The sequence below is a fragment of the Balaenoptera ricei genome, chromosome 7 (assembly GCF_028023285.1).
Source record: "Balaenoptera ricei isolate mBalRic1 chromosome 7, mBalRic1.hap2, whole genome shotgun sequence".
NCBI classification, from domain to species: domain Eukaryota; kingdom Metazoa; phylum Chordata; class Mammalia; order Artiodactyla; family Balaenopteridae; genus Balaenoptera; species Balaenoptera ricei.
Window position 1 is genome coordinate 91,185,318 of NC_082645.1, and position 25,590 is coordinate 91,210,907.

General features: G+C 39.4%; 1 protein-coding gene across 2 annotated transcripts in view; it reads left to right on the forward strand.

Annotated features, from left to right (window-relative positions):
• Positions 1 to 25,590, forward strand: part of PARD3B (par-3 family cell polarity regulator beta) — a 1,037,929-nt gene that overhangs the window by 893,008 nt on the left and 119,331 nt on the right. For both annotated transcript variants that reach the window (XM_059928520.1, XM_059928522.1), the window contains exon 21: positions 7,886 to 8,018. In XM_059928520.1, the coding sequence (XP_059784503.1) occupies positions 7,886 to 8,018 (133 nt within the window). The remainder of the gene's footprint in view (positions 1 to 7,885; positions 8,019 to 25,590) is intronic.

A 25,590-nucleotide genomic window follows, 5' to 3' on the forward strand; every position in this document is an offset into this window, starting at 1 on the left:
GAGTAGAAATGAAGGGCGATTTTGCTGCCATCCAGTGTGAACTTTTCAACTATATTTTAAAATCTTCCTTAAGAAACAAAAATTACCATATGAAACATTGATAAGTTCCTTCGGTGACCCCACATGCTTTGTATTGTTAATAAAATTGGCGAACTGTCTCAAGGCAATATGTATCATATGCTTATACATAATTTGAATGTGCCCAGTATTTGCGTAAATTACTAAAGGCTCAAAAACTGTGTTGGAGGAAATATATTAGAATACTATTCAAATAGGTATTTTATGACTGATGGCAAAACCAGCTTCTGAAGTTTGAACACAGCCAGGAGGTCACTGCACAGTATCAGAATAATGCAATTATGTGTTACAGGCTTATAATGGTGAGTTGAAGGCGTGAGTAATAACTCGTGTGTTGTTGAATTGTGACTAACACTGTCAGTGTCACTTCTAAGAAATTTCCCCCTTCTGTAGAAATGGAGATAGAGAAGCAGAGTGTTCTGATTAGAGAGCGGCCTCGAATTGTCTCAAGTGATAAAGAGCAAAGGTAGAGCAGAGCCTTTTATCAGAAGAGGAGATGACATTGGTCTGGTGAGATTCTCCATCACAGCAATCAATCACATGGGAGAAAGCTGCCCTTCGTACATCAATGAGATTACTTTCAATGGTAAATGGTGGCCGTGGTTCATGGTATGAGTGGAAATGCTTGCCATTAGGCAATCAAAAGTGTCAGGGGAAGGCGGCCTTTTTTTCCACTAAGGCTTGATTCATTGGGGTCAAAGTCCAGTCCAGGGTTAAGATTTCCAGGACAAATCTTCAAGCTATAAGAGTCAGAGGGTCAGTTGACTGAGCTAGGGATGGAAATACCAAGATAAGGATCTCAAAGGGAACAGATGCTTAAAGCAGGAAAGATGTGGAGAAAGGCAAATGGTCAGACTCAGGTTGCCATGGCAAAGTCAGGAGCCCAGGTAAGCCAAGTCACGTTGTCAGATTGTTGCATCTGGGTCAAAATGCCACTGGCAACGTCAGGATGGTTGAGGGAAGGACCATGTTCAGGATTATAGGCTGAGCTTTGTAGGGTTCGTTCTTCTTTATGACTCTAACTTGCATATCACCCTCTCTGGACCAGTTTTTTAGCTTTCCCACAGGATCTTGACATTGGAGTAATTTTGTTGTACTCTTCAAAATTTATACAAATACGTAACTTTTCAAAGTAATGTATTAGCATAGAACATAGTTTTTTCCCTCAGATTCTGCCACCAGTTTTTCATGTGACATTAAATTGTCTCTTAAGATGTCTAAGCATTGTTTCTTCACCTACTAATAAGAAGTATAATGTCAGAGATAATTGACAAAAGTAGTTCTAGAAATAAAGGGAGATTCTAAATGTGAAAAATTTGTCTGTTGTTATATTATTCACCCTTTTTCTAAATTCATACTCTTAATATAGGAATTAATAGGCAATCATAGTAAGCAAAGGGTTCTTAATTTAGAGTGTTTTAATCAACAAAATAACTGAAATCTAATAGAAATTAAATGTCCATATGAAGAAAGGCATATTCTTGTTATTTGGGGAAACTTTTAATCAAAAATAATTGAAAAAGGGGGTCACCATCATAGTGGTGATGAATTGGGAAAGAAATTAGAAAAATTCCCAAATGTTGTTCATGGGTAGTCAGTTCTGTGTTCCAAAATTTCACTGGACTAAACCACGAGAAATCTTATTTGTCAATCTACCTTTGAAAAAATAGATATTCTTTTTACAAAATTAGGAGCAGGGAGAAGATAAAGAATTTACATAATCATAATTTTCGCTGAATATTTACACTGGATAATTTTCAGAGCTTTCCAGTATGAAAATATCATTTGAAGAATTTTATAGAGTTAAGCCCCATTAAAAGCCATTGTTTATTACTAAATCTCATTTAGCATATGTGGGCACACTATATAAATGTATTTGCATTATGGAATTTAAACCTGAAGAGTGAAAGTGTAAGTGCTGTTGGACTATAGTTGCTGTAAATCTTCAAAATGCTTTTGAATTAATGATCCTGAGTACACTTATAAGAATCTCTAAATTTTCTTATTTGACAGAAATCTTTATCACCAACAGAAAATAAGTAATAGCTGTGTCCATGACTGTCTTCAGATGAATATTCTTTTCCAGAACTTAATTTGTAGTTTGAAGTATAATTAGTAAGAAGATTGCATATATAGACAGTTAGATTTGATTATATTCATGTTATCAAGAGTGTGAATGCCACAGAATCTGAGGTACTTAGAGAGCTTTGTTCCCACTTTGAAAAAAATATGCCCTGTTTTCTAAGGCAGGACAGTGGTACTGCTAACTTTGTAGTTTAAAGCTAGGATGATTTCTTAGGTCCTTAAATGCAGAAAGATAAGACAAACAACCCTTCCCATCAGGGGGAAACAAACAGGAAAAGAATAGCATATTGGCATTCTTAAAAGGTGCAAGAGTTTTTTCTTCACTCCGTATCTTTCAAAAGGAGGAAACCTTTTTGAGAAAAACTTTTAAAATTCCACCCTCTGGTAAATATAGAAAGACGAACACCATGTTTACATAATTAAAATATTCTATGGTAAGCATCAAAATAACATTTGTACAGTAACGTCATAAAAAAATTGAATAATCTATCAAACCCCAAACTCAAAACAGTCCCTGTTGTACTGATTATTGTTGACATGCATACACCTAATTTCAACCGTTTTGTTCAGTGAGTTTGTAAGGATTATCTCACCCAGGTAGAAATATTCCTGCTAAGGTTCCATTCTATAAAGACTGTTCTTAACTGCGTCATCAGATCTGGACCCCAGGCTGGTATCTACTCACCAGTGGCAAACACCTCTCCTTGACAACGAAGAGCTACATGACTTGAGGCTATCTGAAAATGACACAGCTCTTTGGAATTAACTGTGTACAATTTAATCATAGTTAGGGTGCATTATTTACATGCATGCCCACTTAGGCATACATGCAAAGTCATGGCAGAAGAATTCACAAGTCGGACAATGGTTTGCTGGCCGTGACTACCTCCCTCTAGTTCAGCCAGTGGTGAACTTTACCAGCAGCAACCCTGGCTGCCTCTCGGTCCTGGTCCTAATCCAGAGTTTCTTTCTCTTTCATGTGGGATCTTTGTCATATGTTGAGTCTCTTTTGCAGCCCATTCAGTTTTATGCCAGTTTCCCACATAAGCCTATTAGAGATGTAATATTAATTACCCAGAAATCTCTGTCTGCAGTCGCTCCAGCATCATTCTTTAATGAATACAGACTTCATTGCATGTCTTTCTGTTACTTTAGCTGCTTCAGTTTCTATTTTTATTACAAAGATCTGTGCAAATAAAAGAATATCAAAAGGTATGGCTATAAATGTGCTCTGCTAAATTCCCTCTGTCTTGAAATGCTTGTGCACTGCTGCTACAAAATACCACTGCATTTTAATGCATTTCTCACAAGGCAGCAAGGTATGGTCAAAATAACACTGGCTTTGGAGTCACACATCTCCTGGTCCACCACTCACCAATTGGGCTACTTATCTGAGCCTCAGCATACTCATTTGTGAAATGTTAATAACAATGTCACCCTCAAAAATTTGGGGATTAAATGAGATGAAGTATGTAAAGCATAAATATTATACTTAAGGCATCATAGGAGCTTAATAAATGTTAGTTTCTTTTCTCCAGCCTGTTGTAGTAATGGAAGGAGACTATGGCATGCACAAATGAACACTCATTTTAAAATGTATTTCAATTGAGGTAATTATGAACTAGGAAGAATAAGGTTAGATTCCAAAGGAGCAGATAATGCCTTACTGTGATGTGTATTGCATTTGGGGATATATTACTATAGGTGACGATGAAGAAAATGACATGGTTTCTGAATTTCATTGCAACTTTAAACTCTGTCCAACTTTAAAGTGTTAAAAGCCTATTTAACTATACATCTGCCTTTAAAGGCGTAGGCAGTATAACTGACAAGAAATCACTGCAGTATAAATCTGTTTTGTTATACTGCTTGAATTAATTTAAAATAAGATTTCAGCACATTGAAAGTGCAGGAGTGGCTTTGATCACCTGCATATGGATACAGCTATAATAGGAACTTTTTTGGTAAGAATGGCTAACCTTTACCTTATCCAGTGAACAAATAATACAGTAAGCCTAATTTTCTAACTAGCAACTTGGAGATGAGATTATTGATACTTTACCAGATTTTATATGATTGCAAGAGTATGTGAGTTACATCATAAGCTGATGTTACTGCTGAAGCCATCAGGCAAAATTCTTAGAATCTCTACTACTAAGTTCCATAAAGCCAGGAAAATGGAACCGTTAACATGTAAATAGAGGAAGGAAAAACAGGAGTCGTCAGAAAGTAACTCCTCAAGGCTGGCCTTAACTTCCATTCTGGTCCAGTATGTTGTTAGAGGACCTAGTCTTTAAGAAATAAATGAGATGAAGGAGGAGATGCAGGTTGAAAGGTAGTAAGCAGTGGTGGAAAGAGCCTTCTTTGAAGTTAGACCTTGTACATCTATTAGCCATGACCCTCAGCTTCCTCATGTCTGTGGAGCAAAACAATAAAGGCTATCTTTAAGTATTCTTCTGTGATTCTGAAGTATTTACAACACCTATTACACAGCAATTATGTAACTCAAGTTCCAGCTCCTATAGATTGGTAGTAGCTTTCTGAAGTTCTGGGTTAAGAAGGATCCTAAGGCCATGTCTAGGATTATGGGGAAGGAATGCCGTAAGTGATTAGTGATGTCTGCTCTGAGCAGAAAGTGGAGTAATTAAAAGTCTGTATCAATATATTGGCTGTATAAATGTTCCATAAATTATGACTATTATGATTATTGCTGCTCTTATGACAAAGGCATTTTTATGTTCCTCTTCAAATTTCTACCTCTTCAGCACAAAATGGAATCAGTTAACGGCTTTGGTTACAATAGCTGTGTTGTTTTTTGTTTTATTTTTTTTTTTAATTTTTATTGATTTGATGGTAAACCTGTGTGTGTTATCTGCACAGAAGAGCTGAGAGATGAAATCAGAATTTTCTATTCCTAATTGTATTATATAAACCAACTACCTGGGAAAAAATCTGATACAGTTACTAGAAGTAGAGTGAGGGTTAGAGAGAGAGAAAAAAAAAAGAGAGAATGTTGCGATGTAGTCCTGGCTTATCATGAAGGGTTTGCACGGTGCCCCATAACTTCTTTAAAATATTCACACAAGGGAGAATGTTTTGCACTTAGATGGTCCATGAATTTCTAGACTTTTTTCCTGTTTTTCTCTGAGGTCAGATTTCTTCTCTGGGTAAATAGTCATGTTAGTCATAGTCAGCCATAGGGGATTTTCTGAATTGTAAACAGCTGATTTTGTATTCTTGCCCCATTCCTTCTATCTGAGAACTGAAATCTGATCAAACCCGTATTTTTAAATTTATTTATTTATCGGCATATGGAAGAATAGTTTACGGTCTGAGTATGATTATTTTTTCCCACAAATGTAGGAAAATTGTGGGGATTTTTAAAACAGTCCCTTATCAGTTTCTTTCTTTTTCCTTTATTACTGATGACTTCATTCTGCTTGAATTCAGTGCTTCGGTTTCTTTGGGTAAACTAATAGATTATGTATGCTGTGTTTGCACCACGTTGATTGAACTCATCTGGTGAGTTTAAGCGCAGCTCATGCATGCATGTAATGGGCAGAAGCCTGCACAGTGGATGCAGGCCCATAGTTAGCTCAGAGTACTCAAGAGTGAGGGAAGCTGTTCAGAATTGAGCGGTGCTGTCTTTCCTGCCTTCCGTTGTTCAGAAAAGCATATCAGACGTTCCACTTTTTTCTTACTGCGATCTTTTCCAAGTTCTCGAGGAAAACTTTTGTTCAAAAAAAAAAGTATAGTCAGGAAACAGAGTTAGAACTATTTTGCAAGTTTTAAAAATACATATTGAAGAAAAATCAAGGTATGTGATCCCTAAGAACTTGTCTTTTCTTAAACAAAGGCATAAGCTGCTTGGTGTCCGTAGAGCAGGTAGGAAGCCAAAAACTCTGTGCTAACTTTGTACAGAGGATGTTGAGACACGTGGTTCTGCTTTCAATTAACTTACAATCTAGTTTGGGAAGAACGTTTTCCTTCCAAAAAATGTTTACTCACCCTTTTCTTTTATAGTTTAAGTATAATTGTTAAATGTTTTAACAAAATAGTAGATGACTTCTTTCTACTGCTTTCAGATATCTCATTCTATCAGATATCTCATTTAAACTTAAAGCTCAACTGTAATACTTGGGGATGGTTTTGGCACGTAGAGGTCTTCACCATGGGACCCCTACCTACTTTTCTCAGTCTCACCTGTCTATCTTCCCTGTTTCCTCCCACATTCCCTGTATATACTCGAGCAGTGATTCTCACATACCCATGAAGTATGAGTATCATTATGATTAATTGTTACAAATTGAGTTAAAGTACCAACATTTGCAAGTGATATATTTCATCATTTATTAGAGTAAATTCAGAATATCCCTAAAGTACCAGCACTCCCTTTTTATTATAATTTGCTTCCTAAATGAGAGAAGGAAGGGAACATACATCACCCAATATGGGTACGAGGCAGGACAAAAGAAGCCAAGGACCACTGCTTGCCCAACTGACTTCCTTGCATTCCCCCAAAGCAGGGTGCTTTCTCATTTCTGTCCTTTGCATTGCCCTCCCCTCCACGTGGAATTTCCTCACCTCACTTGTCCAGCTATTGAGCACCTATGCATCCTTCAAGACTCAGCTAAAGTGTCACCTCCTCTGTAGAGCCTTCTGTGGTCTCCTTCCATGGCCCTGCTCTCACCCTGTTAAAGCTTAAGCAGCGTGAGTCCCCACAGCCCCTGTGCACACCTACAGCACCGGTCACCATGGATTGTGGTCCTCTGTATCCCTTTCAGCCCCCCACCTCCCAAACTGTGTGCTTTTTGTGAACGAGTTCTGTTTGTTTGTTTGTTTTAAGATCCCCAGGTCTTAACGTAAGGTCTGACACAATAGGGCACTCAGTTATGCCTCAGATGAACCAAAGAAGTTGATCAGCTGTAGAGGCCTGCCTACCATCCTCCCCTTGCTTCCTAGCCCTGATTGTATCACGTGATGTTGGTTCTGTTGAAACGATGGTGACAGATCCAAGTTAAAAGGGAGCCACTGGCTGACCAGTGTGGGGTTGAATGGATAAGTCACTGGAGAAGCTGTAATTCCTGAGAGGAAGAAGTAGCTAAGTAGGGAGAGGAAAAGCTTGGACAAGTAACCAAGATGGTATGTTCTATGACCAGCTCTTTATTTTTCTTTTTACTTCTTCACATAACTTCCACCTTCTTCTCTTTCTCTATGTCCTGCCTACACCCATATAATGACACGTACTCCAGCCCCACTCCAAAAATTCACAAATGTCATTGAAATGAACAGTGGCACCTGCCAACTCTGCATCACCTCCAACCTTCAGGTCAAACAACTGGTCTCAAGTTGGCAACACTCATTTGAGAAAATGAGATACTACATTAAAATTTAACCAAACTCTGTACATATGATTATAAGAAAAAGGTGATGGCTCTTTTAATTGCTCTAAAGATCAGGACCTTATCTTAAGTTCTCACTCAAAAGGCATTTATTAATCCCAAGTTAGATGTTTTGACCCTTGGAGCGAAACATATGCACATAAAGACTGGTTTTTATTTATTTTTATTACCAGGGATTTCACAGTTCTCCTAGCATGTCTGTATGATATTACTGAATCTTCCAAATTTGGATGTCAGCTGCTTTAATTAAAAAAAAAAAAATCAAAAAACGAGTTTCCAGGATGATGTACATTGTGTGACTGTCTGATTATGTCCTGCAGTGGCCGTCCCATGAGCGGAAGCACTGACCGCATCCAGAAGTTGCGGAAGGAGTATTATCAGGCTCGGAGGGAAGCTTTCGCTTTATATGAGGACAATGAAGGAAGAGCAAGACCTGACTATGACCTTCACTGGGTAAGTCCACGCCTGACTGCAATCATTGAATTCATCTTTACTGATGTAGTTAAGAGCAGAAGAACATGGTCAAGAATGTGCTGTACATACCAAGCTATATTTAGGTTACTTCAGTTTCATAGATGTGAACATTACCTAAACCACAGCCATTTTCTCCCACAGAAGTTGTTTCTATAAATCAAACCACCCTAATGCACAGTAGTTCATTTTAATTGCTCTCATATTTACTCCGTGTTGGACTTGTATGCCAGCTTGTTGGGATAGAGCAGATGTTAGCTATTTTAAAGAACACAAGGAATCTTGGCCATCATCTACTGAGCCTTAATCCTTGCCCTCCATCTCTTGAGTCTCAGACATCTGGTCAAGCATTAACAGACCATGCAACATAAGCCATCCCTCCTTTGGAAAATGATTATTAGAAATAAATTTCAGAAGGGTCCAAAAGATATCAATTCAAAGATATCAACTCATTGTATATTGCATCTGAACAATTTACATTTTGCTGATCTTACCAGTACACTAAGATCATTTTATTTTGAGATAAGGGCAGTTTTTTATTAAGAGGGTTCTCTTTGCCAAATCCTTCAACATTTGGGAAGAGAAAAAAATATTGTGACCTCTAAAGAGATATTTTCTGGGTTTTTTCAAAATAGCATGATTCATTCTCTTGCCTTTTTCAAGAAGACAAGGCTCTCCCTCATCCTCTCTGATGATTACTGCCTTCTCCTACAGTTTTTAGTGCTGTTTTGAGAACCCCATAAGGAACTGTCTTATCCCTGGTGGTCACACCAGCTCTTTTGAAGGACAGATGTATTAAAGGAAAGTTTCCTTTCTTGACTTTCACACTCATATTTGTGTTCCCGAGGTCGGAGTAGGAAGAGTAGAGTCCAGCCACTGAGCTGATTCCCTCTAGTCTTCACTTGGTTACTGTGGTTTCTCATGCATAAAACCTAGTACTTTTACACAGGGGTTCCAAACTCAGTTTCAGCATCCACCACTGTTGTGCAGAGCGACTGAAATTTCTTAGCCCCATAGATTCTTCCTTATATGGCAGAGTTTAAAAACACTAATCAGAAGTACACAGTAAGGGTTAGCGATCTCCAACCAAATGGCTTCAGCCTCTTCCACAGATAAGCATCCTGTGACTACAGATCCGAACAAACAGCTATTTACTGGTTTTATTACAGATGTTAGGATTAAGCAGAATGGCATTTACAGTGATGGGGCAACTGGTCACTTAGACTCTCAGTAACAGAAGAGAAAGATGTTCACAGAATAACAATCTACAACAATTCATTTCAAGCTTAATCAGATTGACTTATTGACTTTGATGAAAGACTCTATACATGAGGCTCTGTTCCCTCAATCAAATGGACAATAAAATAAAGGGAACTTGTTTCCACCATGTCCAGTGGGTTGAAAAGTCTTCCTTCTCAAAACCAGTATGAATTCCTATGAGCAAAATAAGATAAGTAATTTTAGATAAAGTAGTCCTTGTTGTTTGGACCTTAGTTTATATGATCTCCTTACATCAAGCTGAAAGGATGAAAATGCTTACACTCATGAGACTTAAAGTTTCCTCTTACCTTCATCAAACCTGAGCTAGATAACTACACACTTGGGTCCTCCCTATCTTGATGATTCTGTTTCTGTGCTGAGCAAATGTGTAACCAGACAAACAATCTAGTGAGTAAAAGAGTCTCTCTATTTTCATTTGTGTTTCCCATGCTCGGCTGTGTCGAGCTTTGCCAAAAGTGACTGATTTTACATTTCCCAGACAGCTGGGGACTCCAGCTTCCCAAAGGGATGCTTGGGAAATGCACTGTCATAAAAGATGACTGTTCATTGTGATTGGCTGTGATACTCCAAACCAGGGATTAGAATCTCAGCATCCTTTCCCGTCCTCTCCACAAACCAAGGAAAAACACTAGTATCTTTTGTCCAGCACAGACCTGAGAAATCACCCCGTTGTCTTGCTACTTTTGGAGAGATCTAGGAAAGCAAGTTTAGAAAGTTACCGTTTCATTCCTGCCAGTCAGCCAGACACAACAAGGCAGCTTTTATGAGACTGTGGTTCCTAGATTGGCTGGTCTTCAGGATCACCAAGGGTGCCTGTTGAAAACTGATAGACAGTCCATGAAGGGGAGGGATGGGACCCAAGAGAGGGCTCCCAGGTGCTTCTCCAGGTGGTCATCAAGCTTTCTGACTCACAAGTCTAAAAGTAGGGCATTGATTCCAATTGCTTCAGTAAACACTGAAGTAGTTCTACTTATCTAACAAGATCAGTACGTGGACCAGCATCATCAAAAAATACTTTCATGGACTCAGAATCCCCCAAGCTCCCAGTACCTCAGACTGAGAGGCCTGACAAATATCCCCTCGAGTCACACTACACTGGGGAACTTCTGATTTATCGAGAAGGAAACTAGGGGAATAAGTTACCTAATAACTACTTCTTTAAAAGGCCAAAAAGGATGAAGGTATGCTCACAAAAGTCTTCAAAGCCAAAATGATTAAAACAATCACGGAAAGAGTACTAGGATCTATGAAACACTGAAAAGATTATTAGGTTCTGTTCATAGTTTTCTGGTGGTTTTATTGTTTTTTTATTTTATTTTTCACGTCTCTGAAATTAGGGTGCAGTTTACAATCACTTTTAGCCAGGTGTCATGATACAGTTGTCATTTTCTGCACAAGAAATGTATAACGAAATTTGCAGGCTGTATATTAGAAACTTGGAAGACAATCCTAGAGAAATTTTGGAGTATGCTTTTAGGAAAGGCTGCTCCTTATTAATATTTTTTGGAATATATTTTTATCACTCTTTTTTTCTTTGACCCCCCTCAGACTTTCTTCATCTTCCCAGGCCATCTTGTGGGTAGTTTTCTACCAATGTTGCACCTGCCCAGTGGCCCAGAGCCAAAGATTTATCTTACTGCCCTCTTGTGTTCTCCCTTGCTCTCATACCTCTCTCTCTTTTCCTTCTCTTTTTTCTGTGTCTCCTATTCAATTTTAACCAATATTTGCTCAGTCTTAGCATAAGCCCAGTACTAGTAACAATAATTTATCACCTCTATGTTGGAGGAACTCACAGTCTAGCCAGGAATACAGACATCTAAGCCAAAACCAAAAAAAAGGACATTAATATATGTGAGAAATGCTGTAGTGTAGAGTAGTATTATCTTCTAAATGAGTGCAGAGAATGCAGTTAATTCTGTTGGAAGCAGGGTGTGCATGAGGGGTGCTGGGAAAGCGATAGAGAACATTTGGGAGTTGCCTCAGTCACATATTTTGTTCTTTTTCTCTCAAATATGGTGGTTTTTCTTTTCCCAAAGGAGCTCCTGATTTATTCACTTCATTTGTGTTGAAATAAATGAATACACACAGATTGCAAGGTTTGTAAATATAGACATGAGACCTTAAAAATCTTTTCAGCAAGTCTGTTTGGTAGCTGTTTTCCCATCTAGGCTCTGAAAAGCTGTAAAGAACAAGTGGAGGGAATTTCAATGGCTGCAAGTGAGATGCTGCTGGTGAGTTTTTATAGGCCCAATTAAGTGAGCAAGATAGGCTAGCTGTGAAGTGTTCATATTTGCCAAAAGAAAACATAATACCTGTTATCTGCTGGCATTTTAAGTTCTGTAAAATTTGTTAAGACTGCCACAGTCCTCTGGCAGCAGGCTGTGGTTTGTCCTTGTTGGGCTTTATTATTATTATTATTAGCAGATAAAGATTATCTGCTTATTTAACAGCAGCATGAATATCCTGTAAGTAATAATTTCAGAAATGGGATGGCTCTAGAGCTTTCTACAAATATTAGTACCTTTGTTACTGTTTCTTTTCAAGAGATACATGGCATATATTATACCTCCTTCCTCTTTTTAATTCTTTGGCTAAATTAGAAGAATGTTTATCTGTAAAAGGGGTTTGTAGACACATGGGTGGGAAGGAGGTAAGCTGGTTTCCACTGTCATAAAAGACATAACACTATGTCTTTATGGCAAAAGGGATTGGTTCAGGTAGGTCATGGTTAGAACAAAGAGATGGTTGGGTGAATAAATAAAAACATTCTGAAAGATTTGTTTCTTCTATTATGAAGATGATTTAGAAACCAAATGGATGGAATATACTTGGCAGCTGTCTGGACAATGACAGACACAGGTGGTGAATTCTGTAGTCAGAAGAAAGGGAGATCAAGATGCTGAGCTCGTGCTAGCCATCTTAGGAAAGGATTTGAGATGGAATGTGTAATAGCCACACAAGTACAAAACCATCAGAAGGTTATTTTCTACACATGATGGATAAGAGAAATGAGCTCCTGCTGTACAGTGGTCCAATACAAGAACTAAGACTTGTTCATATTTTCCTTCTCTTGCTCCTTGAAGGCATTTGTTAAAAACTAGGGACGGAGGCGGGGGGGGCTTTCAAGATGGTGCAGGAGTAAGACGTGGAGATCACTTTCCTCCCCACAAATACATTGGAAATACATCTACATGTGGAACAACTCCTCCAGAACACCTACTGAACACTGGCAGAAGACCTCAGACTTCCCAAAAGGCAAGAAACTCCCCACGTACCTGGGTAGGGCAAAAGAAAAAAGAAAAAACAGAGACAAAGAATAGGGACGGGACCTGCACCAGTGGGAGGGAGCTGTGAAGGAGGAAAAGCTTCCACACACTAGGAAGCCCCTTCACAGGCGAGACTGCGGGTGGCAGAGCGGGGAAGCTTCGGAGCCACGGAGGAGAGCACAGCCACAGGGGTGCGGAGGGCAAAGCGGAGAGATTCCCGCACAGAGGATCAGTGCTGACCAGCACTCACCAGCCTGAGAGGCTTGTCTGCTCACCCGCCTAGGCGGGATGGGTGGGGGCTGGGAGCTGAGGCTCCGGCTTCGGAGGTCGGATCCCAGGGAGAGGACTGGGGTTGGCAGCGTGAACACAGCCTGAAGGGGCTAGCGCACCACAGCTAGCCGGGAGGGAGTCCGGGAAAAAGTCTGGAACTGCCTAAGAGGCAAGAGACCATTGTTTCAGGGTGCGCAAGGAGAGGGGATTCATAGCACCACATAAACGAGCTCCAGAGACTGGCACGAGCCGTGGCTATCAGCACAGACCCGAGATGGGCATGAGACGCTAAGGCTGCTGCTGCCGCCACCAAGCAGCCTGTGTGCGAGCACAGGTCACTATCCACACCTCCCCTCCTGGGAGCCTGTGCAGCCCACCACTGCCAGCGTCCCGTGATCCAGGGACAACTTTCCCGGGAGAACGCACGGCGCCCCTCAGGCAGGTGCAACGTCACGCTGGCCTCTGCCGCCGCAGGCTCCCCCCGCATCCGTACCCCTCCTCCCCCCGGCCTGAGTGAGCCAGAGCCCCCGAATCAGCTGCTCCTTTAACCCCGTCCTGTCTGGGTGGGGAACAGACACCCTCAGGTGACCTACATGCAGAGGTGGGGCCAAATCCAAAGCTGAACCCCGGGAGCTGTGTGAACAAAGAAGAGAAAGGGAAATTTCTCCCAGCAGCCTCAGGAGCAGCGGATTAAACCTCCACAATCAGCTTGATGTACCCTACATCTCTGGAATACCTGAAGAGACAATGAATCATCCCAAAATTTAGGCAGTAGACTTTGGGAACAACTGTAGACTTGGGGTTTGCTTTCTGCATCTAATTTGTTTCTGGTTTTATGTTTACCTTAGTTTAGTATTTAGAGCTTATTATCACTGGTAGATTTGTTTATTGATTTGGTTGTTCTCTTCCTTTTATATGTATATATTTTCCTTTTTCTCTTTTTGTGAGTGTGCATGTGTATGCTTCTTTGTGTGATTTTGTCTATATAGGTTTGTTGTTACCATTTGTCCTAGGGATCTGTCTGTCCATTTTTTTTTTAATAGTTTTTAACACTTCTTATCATTGATGGATTCCTTTATTGGTTTGGTTGCTCTCTTCTTAATTTTTTTATTACTTTTTAATTTTTTTTATTGAACTAATTTTTTTTTATTTTTTATTTTAATAACTTTTATTTTAGTTTAGTTTTTTCTTTCTTTCTTTCTTTTTTTCTCTCCCTTTTCTTCTGACCTGTGCGGCTGACAGGGTCTTGGTGCTCCAGCCAGGAGTCAGACCTGAGCCTCTGAGGTAGGAGAGCCGAGTTCAGGACATTGGTCCACCAGAGACCTCCCACCCCAAGTAATATCAGTCAGCAAGAACTCTCCCAGAGATCTCTGTCTCAACGCTAAGACCCAGCTCCACTCAACGACCAGCAAGTTCCAGTGCTGGACACCCCATGCCCAACAACTAGCAAGACAGGAACACAGCCCCACCCATTAGCAGAGAGGCTGCCTAAAATCATACTAAGCTCACAGACAACCCAAAACACACCACTGGACGTGGTCCCGCCCACCGGAAAGACAAGATCCAGCCTCATCCGCCAAAACACAGGCAACAGTCTCCTCCACCAGGAAGCCTGCACAACCCACTGAACGAATCTTACCCACTGGGGGCAGACCCCAAAAACAACAGGAACTACGAACCTGCAGCCAGTAAAAAGGAGACCCCAGACACAGTAAGTTAAGCAAAACGAGAAGACAGAGAAATACGCAGCAGCTGATGGAGCAAGGAAAAAACCCACCAGACCAAACAAATGAAGGGGAAATAGGCAGTCTACCTGAAAAAGAATTCAGAGTAATGATAGTAAAGATGATCCAAAATCTTGGAAATAAAATGGAGAAAATACAAGAAACGTTTCACAAGGACCTAGAAGAACTAAAGAGCAAACAAACAATGACAAACAACACAATAATTGAAATGAAAAATTCTCTAGAAGAAGGGAATCCCCATAAGGTTAACAGCTGAATTCTCAGCCGAAACTTTGCAAGCCAGAAGTGTGTGGCAGGACATATTTAAAGTGATGAAAGGGAAAAACCTACAACCAAGATTACTCTACCCAGCAAGGATCTCATTCAGATTCGACAGAGAAATGAGAACTTTACAGACAAGCAAAAGCTGAGAGAATTCAGCACCACCAAACCAGCTTTACAGCAAATGCTAAAGGAACTTCTCTAGGCAGGAAACACAAGAGAAGGAAAAGCCCTACAATAACAAACCCAAAACAATTAAGAAAATGGTAATAGGAACATACATATTGATAATTAACCTTAAATGTAAATGGATTAAATGCTCCAAACAAAAGACATAGACTGGCTGAATGGATACAAAAACAAGACCTGTACATATGCTGTCTACAAGAGACCCACTTCAGACCTAGGGACACATACAGACTGAAAGTGAGGGGATGGAAAAAGATATTCCATGCAAATGGAAATCAAAAGAAAGCTGGAGTAACAATTATCCTATCAGAGAAAATACACTTTAAAATAAAGACTATTACAAGAGACAAAGAAAGATACTACATAATGACCAAGGGATCAATCCAAGAAGAAGATAGAACAATTGTAAATATTTATGCACCCAACATAGGAGCACCTCGATACATAAGGCAAATGCTAACAGCCGTAAAAGGGGAAATGGATGGTAACACAGTCATAGTAGGAGACTTGAATACGCCACTTTCACCAATGGACACATCATCCAAAATGAAAATAAATAGGGAAACACAAGCTTTAAATGACGCATTAAACAAGATGGACTTAATTGATATTTATAGGACATTCCATCCAAAAACAACAGAATACACATTCTTCTCAAGTGCTCATGGAACATTCTGCAGGATAGATAATATCTTGGGTCACAAATCAAGCCTTAGTAAATTTAAGAAAATTGAAATTGCATCAAGTATCTTTTCTGACAAGAACGCTATGAGACTAGATATCAGTTACAGGAAAAAACTGTAAAAAATACAGATACGTGGAGGCTAAACAATACTCTACTAAATAACCAAGAGATCACTGAAGAAATCAAAGAGGAAATTAAAAAATACCTAGAAACAAATGACAGTGAAAACATGACAACCCAAAACCTATGGGATGCAGCAAAAGCAGTTCTAAGAGAGAAATTTATAGCAATACAATCCTACCTTAAGAGACAAAAATCATCTGAAATAAACAACCTAACCTTACACCTAAAAGAGTTAGAGAAAGAAGGACAAAAAACCCCAAAGTTAGCAGAAGGAAAGAACTCATAAAGATCAGATCAGAAATAAATGAAAAAGAAATGAAGGAAATGATATCAAATATCAATTAAATTAAAAGCTGGTTCTTTGAGAAGATAAACAAAATTTATAAACCATTAGCCAGACTCATCAAGAAAAAAGGGAGAAGACTCAAATCAATAGAATTAGGAATGAAAAGGGAGAAGTAACAACTGACACTGCAGAAATACAAAGGATCATGAGAGATTACTACAAGCAACTATATGCCAATAAAATGGACAACCTGGAAGAAATGGACAAATTCTTAGAAAAGCACAACCTTCCAAGACTGAACCAGGAAAAAATAGAAAATATAAACAGACCAGTCACAAGCACTGAAATTGAAACTGTGATTAAAAATCTTCCAACAAACAAAAGCTCAGGACCAGATGGCTTCACAGGCGAATTCTATCAAACATTTAGAGAAGAGCTAACACCTATCCTTCTCAAACTCTTCCAAAATGTAACAGAGGGAGGAACACTCCGAAACTCATTCTACAAGGCCACCATTACACTGATACCAAAACCAGACAAAGATGTCACAAAAGAAAACTACAGGCCAATACCACTGATGAACATAGATGCAAAAATCCTCAACAGAATACTAGCAAACAGAATCCAACAGCACATTAAAAGGATCATACACCATGATCATATGGAGTTCATACCAGGAATGCAAGGATTCTTCAGAATACACAAATCAATCAATGTGATAAACCATATTCACAAATTGAAGGATAAAAACCATATGATCATCTCAATAGATGCAGAAAAAGCTTTCAACAAAATTTAAAACCCATTTATGATAAAAACCCTCCAGAAAGTAGGCATAGAGAGAACTTACCTCAACATAATAGAGGCCATATATGACAAACCCACAGCCAACATCATTCTCAATGGTGAAAAACTGAAACCATTTCCACTAAGATCAGGAACAGGACAAGGTTGCCCACTCTCACCACTGTTATCCAACATAGTTTTGGAAGTTTTAGCCACAGCAATCAGAGAAGAAAAAGAAATAAAAGGAATCCAAATTGGAAAAGAAGAAGTAAAGCTGTCACTGTTTGCAAATGACACGATACTATACATAGAGAATCCCAAAGATGCTACCAGAAAACTACTAGAGCTAATCGTGAATTTGGTAAAGTAGCAGGATACAAAATTAATGAACAGAAACCTCTCGCATTCCTACAGACTAATGGTGAAATATCTGAAAGAGAAATTAAGGAAACACTCCCATTTACCATTGCAACCAAAAGAATAAAATATCTAGTTATAAACCTACCTAAGGAGACAAAAGACCTGTATGCAGAAAACTGTAAGACACTGATGAAAGAAATTAAAGATGATACAAACAGATGGAGAGGTGTACCATGTTCTTGGATTGGAAGAATCAACATTGTGAAAATGACTATACTACCCAAAGCAATCTACAGATTCAGTGCAATCCCTATCAAACTACCAATGGCATTTTTCACAGAACTAGAACAAAAAATTTCACAATTTGTATGAAAACACAAAAGGCCCCGAATAACCAAAGCAATCTTGAGAAAGAAAAATGGAGCTGGAGGAATCAGGCTCCCTGACTTCAGACTATACTACAAAGCTACAGTAATCAAGACAGTATGGTACTGGCACAGAAACAGAAATATAGATCAGTGAAACAGGATAGAAAGCCCAGAGATAAACCCACACACATATGGTCACCTTATCTTTGATAAAGGAGGTAAGAATATACAATGGAGAAAAGACAGCCTCTTCAATAAGTGGTGCTGGGAAAACTGGACAGCTACATGTAAAAGAATGAAATTAGAACAATCCCTAACACCACACACAAAAATAAACTCAAAATGGGTTAAAGACCTAAATGTAAGGCCAGACACTATCAAACTCTTAGAGGAAAACATAGGCAGAACATTCTATGACATAAATCACAGCAAGATCCTTTTTGACCCACCTCCTAGAGAAATGGAAATAAAAACAAAAATAGACAAATGAGACCTAATGAAACTTAAAAACTTTTGCACAGCAAAGGAAACCATAAACAAGACGAAAAGACAACCCTCAGAATGGGAGAAAATATTTGCAAATGAAGCAACTGACAAAGGATTAATCTCCAAAATACGCGAGCAGCTCATGCAGCTCAATATCAAAAAACAAACAACCCAATCCAAAAATGGGCAGAAGACCTAAATAGACATTTCTCCAAAGAAGATATACAGATTGTCAACAAACACATGAAAGGATGCTCAACATCACTAATCATTAGAGAAGTCCAAATCAAAACTACAATGAGGTATCACCTCACACCAGTCAGAATGGGCATCATCAAAAAATCCACAAACAATAAATGCTGGAGAGGGTGTGGAGAAAAGGGTGCCCTCTTGCACTGTTGGTGGGAATGTAAATTGATACAGCCACCTTGGAGAACAGTATGGAGGTTCCTTAAAAAACTCAAACTAGAACTACCATATGACCCAGCAATCCCACTACTGGGCATATACCCTGAGAAAACCATAATTCAAAAAGACATATGCACCCCAATGTTCATTGCAGCACTATTTACAATAGCCAGGACATGGAAGCAACCTAAGTGTCCATCGACAGATGAACAGATAACAAAGATGTGGCACATATATACAATGGAATATCAGCCATAAAAAGAAACGAAATTGAGTTATTTGTAGTAGGTGGATGGACCTAGAGACTGTCATACAGAGTGAAGTAAGTCAGAAAGAGAAAAATAAATACCATATGCTAACGCATATTTATGGAATCTAAAAAAAAAATGGTTTTGAGGAACCTAGGGGCAGGACAGGAATAAAGATGCAGATGTAGAGAATGGACTTGAGGACATGGGTCAGGGGAAGGGTAAGCTGGGATGAATGAGAGAGTGGCATGGACATATATACACTACCACATGTAAAATAGATAGCTAGTGGGAAGCAGCCACACAGCACAGGGAGATCAGCTCGGTGCTTTATGTCCACCTAGTGGGTGGGTTAGGGAGGGTGGGAGGGAGACGCCAGAGGGAGGGGATATGGGGATATATGTATACGTATAGCTGATTCACTTTTTTATGCATCAGAAACTAGAACACCATTGTAAAGCAATTATACTCCGATAAAGATGTTAAAAAAAAAAAAAACTAGGGACTTTGTAAAACAATTCTGGATAAATCAGTGGCTCTTAAGTTGCAACAGAAACCTAATTCAAACTGGCCTAAGTAAAAAAGGAAATTTTTTTGGCTTATGTAACTTTAAAGTCCATAAGCATATCTAACTTCAGGCAAAGCTGGATCCTGCCCCTCCAGACAGACCATTAGGGGTCTGTCCTTCTCCATCTCTCACCTTTGTTATTCTCTCTGTAGGAACCATTGTCAAGGGGCTCCCACGTATGGTGGCAAGACAGCCATCAGCAGCTCCAACCCAACAACTCTATAGAAAGTGTCTCACCCCCAGTATGTCCAGGAGGTCCTTGAACTGATGTTCAATGCAATCCTCAATGGCTTATTGACTCAGCCTGGGTCACATGTCCACTCCTGAGCTCCCATGGCCAGAAAGATACAGTACCTTTACTGGTCAGAACTGCATCACAAGATCACTCCCGGAACCAGAAAGTAGAATCAGACCTACATAAATTCCATGAATGAGTATAGGTGAAGAAGTGGTCCCTAAAAGAAAATCAATGTTTTATTAACAGGGGAAGGGAAAAATGGATGCCGGACACAGTTAGGAGCTGTCTACTACAACTTCTAGTTCTCATAATGATATAAACTTCCTTCATCTTCATAGATTTTCAAGGAGAGCGAGAAAAGAACTTTCCCTTCATGTACTTTCATGTTAGAAAGAACAGATCTATTGTCATTCTTAAACTTGCTGCCGTTGTTGGCTAGGTAAAAGGAGAGAGAAGATTCTTTTTGTCTACTGGTCCAGCATCTTTGAGCTATCCCAAGAACCCAGCTGGCTTCACTGAGTTATTCATGAGAAATAACCATACCACTGGCTGTTTGTTCAGGTTGGCAAGTGACATTTCGATTCACCCAAGACCTAGGAATTTGCCTTAGAGGGAGGCAGTAGAATTCTTTGAAAGGACGAAAAGTAAATCTCTTTCTTTGGGTAAGAACTGCTCCATCTGTATCCTCATGGATTGTTGTTTTGTGACAAGAACATATGCTTTTCTTAAAAGCTTCAAAAGATGGAATGAGGTAAAGAATTAGAACCATCAAGCGTATGTATACATAACTGTTGTAGTTTGGCTCCTACCAGCAATAACCAACCCCCTCTCAGTTGATGAGACCCTCTTGAGCTCCATAATCACGTCCCTTCCAATGTGTCCCTCCATCAACAGATGAGTGTTTCCCCCTGATTTCCTCAAACAACTGAACTGAGGAATGGAAGAGGTACCAAGGCAGAGAACTGTCTACAAATTAGGTGGATTTTGGAAGGGCCTGAGGTTTGATTGAACGTGTTATTGGTGAAACATCAAATGCCTCTTGAAGGGTTGGTACTTGCTCACCTAGATTTCAGGAAGTAGTGAAAATTTTGGGAAAGAAGAAGACAAAATAAATTCAAGACTTTTTTCTTTTGGTTGGTAGCTTTAGTCCTTTTATATCTCAGTGTGGCTTTCGCTGGAACATGATGACATATTAGCGATGCAGAAGAAGATCATGTGAGTGAATTTCTAGCTTTTAAACACAGTGTAAATCATTTTGACAGGAGGCAACATGTTTACAGGCAATCCCCAACATAAAAACAAACTGTGTTTCAAAAACCCATTAAGCAATTGGTAGTTTGGACCTGGGAATGGTTTTCCCCATAGGAAAAAAAGTTACTGATTGTAGGGTCCCAGACCAGCCCACAAAAAGCCCACTAAAATCCAGTAACCTTTTGCTAGTCACAGAACACTAACCCAGAAGTGGGAGCAGGGGAGGCATCTGAGCCAGGGGCTGGAGCAGGAAATTCCCCTCTTCCCTCTTTCCTGGACACACTATGGAGATGTTCCCTAGCCCCTTCCTATCTGTCAGTCTTTAAGAATGTCTCCCCAGTTCTCCTGACCTGTTATCACCCCTACCTCCCTATCATGACACTGCACTTAAGCCCACGCTTTCTCCCAAAGTGCTCAGGAGTCCAAAGTTACCTCTCTGTACTGTCCTCCATCAAAATACCTGTTTTCTTAGTGAAGTTCATCTCGCTGCACTCTGTGGCGGGGGGGGCGGGCAAATAATCTGACCCATGGAAGTTCTTCCCACTCCCTGAAAGACTTCTCTTTTTAAAGTAGACATTTGATTAACCCTAATTAGGTACAAATTTAGGCACTGTAGGGGAAGTCTAGGAGGAGGCAATAGGAGAGGGGTCAATGGAATCCATCACTGGAAACTTTCCCTTGGTGAAACAGAGGGGCAAGGGTCCCACACTGGTAGGACATTTCCCCCCATGCCTTGTTGCTGCTCTCCACAGCCCAAAGGTCCTCCAGCACCTCGCTTTTATGTACAGACCCCCACTTGCCCCACATCTCCCAGCCTGACAGGCTTCCTTGGGAAATGACCTGATCCTAAGGGTGGCACTGATTTCACCAGCAACCTGGCCCTCATTTCTCTCAAAGGAAGACTTTTGTTTCTAAGTCTGCCCCCTGTGGCCCACGGCCAGCTGCCATGACCAACATAGACCGTGAGTCCTCAGTCAGCGCTGTCTGAAATCTACCCTGAAGATGCTACTCTAAACTAGTGTCTTCCCATCCAGTCTTCCTAAACCCCCAGATAGAGGTCCTGAATTTTAGACCCAATCATATAGCAGGTACGGGAAGCATTTTAGAGCATGGAAGCTAGAATGCCTAAGTTCACATCCAGGCTACACTACTTGCTAACTGGGTAAATTTGGGCCATTTATTTAACCTCTCAGTCTCCTTTAAAAGTGGGATAATAGTACTGTGTATTGTGGCAATTAAATGATTATTACATGTAAAGCACTTAGAATCCTATCTGGCATGCAGTAAGGTGTTCAAGAAAGATGAGGAGTTTTTAAGTGGTGCACATACTGAGGTGTTTAGAAATCATATGTTCCATTAGCCAGACAACTATTCTTAGTCATTGTTGGAGCTTAACCTCTTTGATTATTCCAGAGTCCTGGGACATCACACAGCACACAAAGCATTTGGGAGGCCTTCCGGCCATGGTCACTCTGGTTACCGCTGAGGTACCCACAGTCCCTTCAGGTGGTAACTGTCAGGGTTGGTTGTAAGGCACTTCTGGCAAAGTCCACGGGTCAAGAGGTCAATATCTATTTCCCTCTCTCCCACACACACACTTTTCCTTTAAGAGTGTACTCCTTTCATCCCTGACCCCAGGGACACACCTAATCTCTTTAGTGAGCTTGTGCTAAAATCAAAGACCAAAGACCAGAAGAAAGTTAGAAGCTTCTGTTTTCAACTCTGCAAAAATCCTGAAGCAAAGAAATACCTGAAGACAGAGAAAAAAAAAACTTATGGTTACCAAAGGAGAAAGGTGAGGGGAGATAAATTTGGAATTTGAGATTAACAGGTACATACTACTATATATAAAATAGATAAACAACAAGGACCTACTATATAGCACAGGGAACTACAGTCAGTATCTTGTAGTAACCTATAACAGAAAAGAATCTGAAAAAGAATACATATATATATATGTATAACTGAATCACTTTGCTGAAACATTATAAATCAACTATACTTAAATAAAAAAATTAAAATTAAAAAAAAAAGAAAGAGAAATACCCGGGTCTAGTTAAAGACTTAAAATAGGAAAGAGAGGGGAATACAAACAATATATGCAAATTATTTACTCAATAAATTTTACTACCGTCAGCTCGATCACCATAATGGCATCATTTACTCAGTGCTGATTCTATCAGTGAATACCTTATATAAATTATTCCAGACAACTCCATGTGGTAGGTGTCTTTAATTCTGTTTCACAGGTGAGGAAACTAGTGTTCTAAGAATTTGCACCATAATCACATGATCAGTAGCAAAGCTGATATTCCAATCTGTGCTAACTCCCTGTGGAATAGAAGAAAGGAAGGCTGCTGTGGCAGCTGCTGAGATGCTTTTTCTACATGAAATGTTTGAAAGAAAGAGAATCTCTGCTGACCTACTCTTTAATTATCACTCCTAATTTGTTTTTAACCCAATAGAATTGAACTAAAATCAAATTTTGGTATTGTTTCATCGCTTCTTTGTAAAAGTCAAAATCATTCTTTTTATGCTATAATCAAATAAGTTAGCCTATCTCTGGCTCAAACCCAAACCTAAATACCAAAAAGCAGAAAAAGAAAGTTCAGAACCACATTATTTTTCCATAATATGTCAAAAAACCCTATGCTCTACTTACATTAGAGTGAAAAAAGAACTCTTTCTGCTTCTAATGAGCAATTAATTCCAGCTCAGGATGTTGAGTGTAGACTAGGTTAAGTTCCCCCAAACCACAACCGTTTGTGTTGGATCATGGTTAAAACCCAGAATTCCAACTTCTACAATAATCACATTCTTTTCTTCTACTGCAATGGGAGAAATGACCATTTTATGTAACATAGGACAAACCATAGCAGAAACGCCTATGAATTCCAGATTTCCTAAACTGTTCTCAAAGCTGTTTAAAATCAGTTGGATACATTTCATTTTAGCAGAGCTCAAAAATTCTGAAATAAACTTTGGGAACTGAATTTTTTTAAAAAAGATTTTTGGAGGAGAAGATATGAAAATTCACTTAATTGGCATTTATAACACATGTATCACTTAACCTTGATGACAGTGAAACTCCATGTGAGACGTATTTGTGTTCAGATCCTGAAGCCCAGAACCGCCCCTTGCACAGCTTCCTGACTGTAATTAACCAATCAGGTCGCTGTGGTAGCCATCTTGTTCTTTCAGCTTAAGGAAATTTTTGACTCAGAGTCATTCTGAAATTTAACATCATTTGGTTCTTATTAAGTAGTAACTAGTCTAGTGTTATGATGGGGAAAAAAAAAGTCAGAGAAAAGCTCTCCTCTGAAGTAGACAGGAAGAACACTTAAATCAAAGAAAATCCTAAAATGATAATAATCACAACAGCAGTACTGGAACTGCCATTCTCCACGGGAAGAATGACCGCTTTTGAATACATTGTAATGACACAGACTAGAGTCTGTGACTTTACGATCCTCCTATGACTCTCGTTAATTTCTGTCTCATTCCGAGCCTTGAAATCACCGTGCTAATTCTCAGAGTGTTTATGAGAAATTGCAGAAGTTGACACCACTGACTTCAGCTAGGCTGACAGGAAAACTTTCCATTTGTTCAAGTAAATGATCTAAGAAGAGAGGGTGTAATGTTATTATTATAAACTATTGAGAAATAGTTTCTTTTCTGTTTTCAATATAAGACTTTTGTAAAGCAACAGAGTTCTTGGGTTTTATCTCCATGAAGCTTTCTTCAGATGATTTAGCTCATTTCATGTCACCTCTCACTCAGCTTATTCCCTAGACAGCAAAGCCAAAGCAGCACATGAAGAACAGATTTGGCACAATCATTCATTCCTTTGTTGATTTATTTATTCAGTGAATATTTATGAGTTTATATGCGAGTATACATCAAGCCCAACACTTGCATCAACACTTACCAACAAAGAAGGAACACCTGAGTGGGGTGTGTGTGTGTGTGTGTGTGTGTGTGTGTGTGTGTGTGTGGGCGTGTGCACACGTGTGTGTAAATGTTAATGTTTTGAAGTTCCTCCTTTAGAGAAACAGTAGGAAATGTGTGAGAAAGAGGTTCCCTGTCATGAACTGATGTCTTTCACCTAATGAACCTTCTAGCTCAAAAATTCTGAAATAAACTTTGGGAACTGAATTTTTTAAATGAAGATGTTTGGAGGAGAAGATATGAAAATTCACTTAATTGGCACTTACAACACTTACAACTCCATGTCAGCCATATTTGTGTTCAGATCCTGAAGCCCAGAACTGCCCCGTGTGGAGATACTTCCATTTTTTAGCTTTGTTTTCTCATCATTGCTAATTGTCAGAGCCCCAAATTGTTTCTGAATAGCAACTCTATTTTAATTGTAATTTTTATATATATCAGCTACTTTTCCTTTCCTCATCTATTTAGCATGGACCAGGTTTCCTGTTTTCCATACAATTCCCTTTACAGTAATTTCCCAGGTTTAAATTGTCAAGCAGCACTTCAGCAACAATGTGCTCTGTGAGTATATGGTTATAAAGGAATCAGAAACTCACGATCCAGAGGAAGAAATCATGGTCCCACCATTAATGGGAATGATGGCAGGAAGAAATCTTTTAACATAGTACTTATATTGGTAATCGGAAAAAAATGCTATGAGATTTAGGAGTTTGTGGTTTACCTGTGGTTCTAGGACTATTTTTAAATTTCCCAATTTCAGAAATTGGGTAACTCTCTCCTTTCTGCA